This window comes from Colobus angolensis, unplaced genomic scaffold (genome assembly GCF_000951035.1).
Source record: "Colobus angolensis palliatus isolate OR3802 unplaced genomic scaffold, Cang.pa_1.0 Scaffold411, whole genome shotgun sequence".
NCBI classification, from domain to species: Eukaryota; Metazoa; Chordata; class Mammalia; order Primates; family Cercopithecidae; genus Colobus; species Colobus angolensis.
The window spans coordinates 444,295-447,119 of NW_012117500.1; the positions used below are offsets into that span (position 1 = coordinate 444,295).

A 2,825-nucleotide genomic window follows, 5' to 3' on the forward strand; every position below is an offset into this window, starting at 1 on the left:
CTTTCTTTCTTTTCTTTCTTTTCTTTCTTTCTTCAGATGGAGTCTTGCCCTGTTGCTCAGGCTGCGCTGCAGTGCAATGGTGCAATCTCGGCTCGCTACAAACTCCACCTCCTGGGTTCAAGCGATTTTCCTGACTCAGCCTCCCAGGTAGCTGGGATTACAGGCACCCACCACCAGACCTGGCTAATTTTTGTATTTTTAGTAGAAACGGGGTTTCTCCATGTTGGTCAGGCTGGTCTTGAACTCCTGACCTTAGGTGATCCAGCTGCCTCGGCCTCCCAAAGTGCTGGGATTACAGGCGTGATCTACCGCACCCGACCCCCTTTTGACTTCTAATAGCAATGATAGAACATGTCTTGGGAGAAAAACTCTCCAGAATCTGCTTGTAAAAATAACCCTTGTTTGTGCCTAAAGCCACTGTTTGTTTACTAGTATTCCAAAATAATTCTCAAGAAATAAGTCAGGCTTAAATTAGAAGCATCTAATAATCCATAAACTGTAAATAACATATAACTCCAAGTACAAATCAGATTATCTGGCACTGTCGTGCTTTTTTCCACAGTCAAAGGATGGAGGATGCTAAATGTCACAGCATATGTAGAGGTATTTAGAATCAGTATTTAGAATTAGTAGACTGCATTTTTTTCCCCAATAGGTTTCATAGAATGGGCAATATTATCAAAGATGTCAATACATAGTCTGTGAAAAATAAAGTTTCATGGCCACATATATTTGGGAAACTCAGAATGTACAATTTTTTGTTTTTGGAGAATGTTGACACCTATTACTGTATTCAAGACTCTGAGATGTACTATAGGAAAGAAATCTGTTGACCTTGTTTGTTGACCTCAGTGTTTTCCTCACTCTTTACATGAACACAATTGAGGAAAGCTGTTTTAGCTGTGTGGCTGGAAATGGGGAACACTGTTTTCACTCCTTTACCACGGTCTACCCAGATCTCTGTTGTTCTCATTGACATGGTCATCATTGTCATCATCATCATTGCAAAATTTGTTCTTAAATGAATTAAGCACCATGCCGAGAAAGTTACATACATAATTCCTGTGTTCTTCAAGTTTACAATTTAAGACTATCAGTTTGAATAGTACACACATCATCTAGCCAGCGACTCACTCAAGGATTAATTCAAGAGAAGGTACATTTTTGGCTTAAATTATGGGTTTATATTTAGTTAAGGAAGAGAATAGAGAGGTGCCATTTTCAGACTGAATGTCTCAGGATAAAGCCATTATCTATCTGTTAGCTATATTTGAGGAAGATTTCTGGAACTGTTTAAATCGTGAGGAGACTTCTTGGACAGTTAGGAAGAATGTCTCAGGCATAAAATGCTGCATTAGGAAAAGAAAGTGTAACTGGAACAGAAATAGCAGCAAGGACCTGACTGAGGTGGGCTATTTCTCATTTCTGGGCTTCTGGAAAAAAGGGAGCTAGGACTGAGTTGGAAGCAAGAAAGCTGTGTAAAGAAAATGAAAGAAGGTCAAAAAGCCTTGGCCAGCCTCATAGCTCTTCCCAAAGCAGGCTCTATTTTTGATCATTTGCATGATTGTGTGATAAATTACATTTCACATACATAAGCATTTAGCTTGCTTACCAGGAGGATACAACTTAATATGCCTTAATTTTATCATTGTTGTTTGTGAGGATAAAATCATCCGAGTTATGAATAAACATGATGAGCATATCATCTTTATGAATATACTTGAGTATTACATTAATATTTTATTTTTAATAATAAAATATATGTTGAGAAATAACAATATACAAGAAATCTACATTGAATCAACTTGAATTGCTTTATTTCCCCTATTGACTGATAAGCGTGTAAAATAGTTATTTTAACCTACACAGGTATTCAAATATACAAGCTACTTTGAATGAGTATTTGTTTTTCTACTACAAAGTGTTATCAGTTCCTACTGAGTTCATAATTTGAGAAAGGTCTTGTTAGCACCAGACTTCAGGCAAAGGCAGCTTTCTAAAAATGTTCCCATCCTAACAAAAATAATCATCTTTTTATTTACTGTGATTTATTTACTCTTATGCCTGAGCCCCAGTTTTTGAAATTGAATGTATGAACTAAAATATTTGTAACTATAGAGAATTCTTTCCACTTCTGAATCTTATAGGTATCATTCCTATCCATGGGGCACCAAGAATCACCCAAGCAAAAGATGAAAATGCTGCATTTTGAGTGGACTTGGTTTTCTCAGTGAAGTTCAAGTTCTGGACTTCAGCCACTATCGCAAGATGCCCAAGGATTGGGTGCTGCTAGAGGGTGGGTGTGGAAAAGACCAAGATGCCATGGGGCCTGCAGGACTTCTTTCTGGGGGTCCTGTGTTGGAGTATATGACAGCCGCAGTGCCTGAGGGCTTCATTGCCAGAACACATTATATACAGGATGTCAGAGCTGTCAGTGTGCTGCTGGGAGAAAATGTTGCAAAATTCATCTTTGCGGGGGTGGGGGGGAAAACCCAAAAACAACAACAACAACAAAACGCTCTTACAGAATTTTCCTCAACATTAAAAAAAACTTGTCATATTTTTCAAAGGCACATTTGATACTTAGAATTGCTAAAAGTATATTTAAAGGCATCTAGCCTTCCATATGTAAAAAATATTTTAGATAAAGACAGTTGCAGGACTCAGAATAATATATTGGGTGATTCACTGTATCCTCCATTTTTATCTTTAAAGAAATTCAAAATATGTGATTGATTTTTTTTTAATGGATGGGTTGGTTCTCGCTTAACCACTTGGGTGCTGGTGGTCTTGAACTGTGATACAGTGTAGACAGTATTTGTAAC

The 2,825-nt window shown here is 37.6% G+C and overlaps 1 protein-coding gene across 4 annotated transcripts in view; it reads left to right on the plus strand.

Annotated features, from left to right (window-relative positions):
- The window catches only part of NEK10 (NIMA-related kinase 10), a 259,204-nt gene extending 256,631 nt beyond the window's left edge, over positions 1-2,573 (plus strand). For 3 of the 4 annotated variants that reach the window (XM_011956225.1, XM_011956228.1, XM_011956229.1), the window contains one exon: positions 2,148-2,573. In XM_011956225.1, coding sequence (XP_011811615.1) covers positions 2,148-2,196 — 49 coding nt within the window. In that variant the 3' untranslated portion in view covers positions 2,197-2,573. The remainder of the gene's footprint in view (positions 1-2,147) is intronic. The other variant, XM_011956226.1, reaches the window with a different exon arrangement.
- Positions 2,574-2,825: the final 252 nt, after the last annotated feature.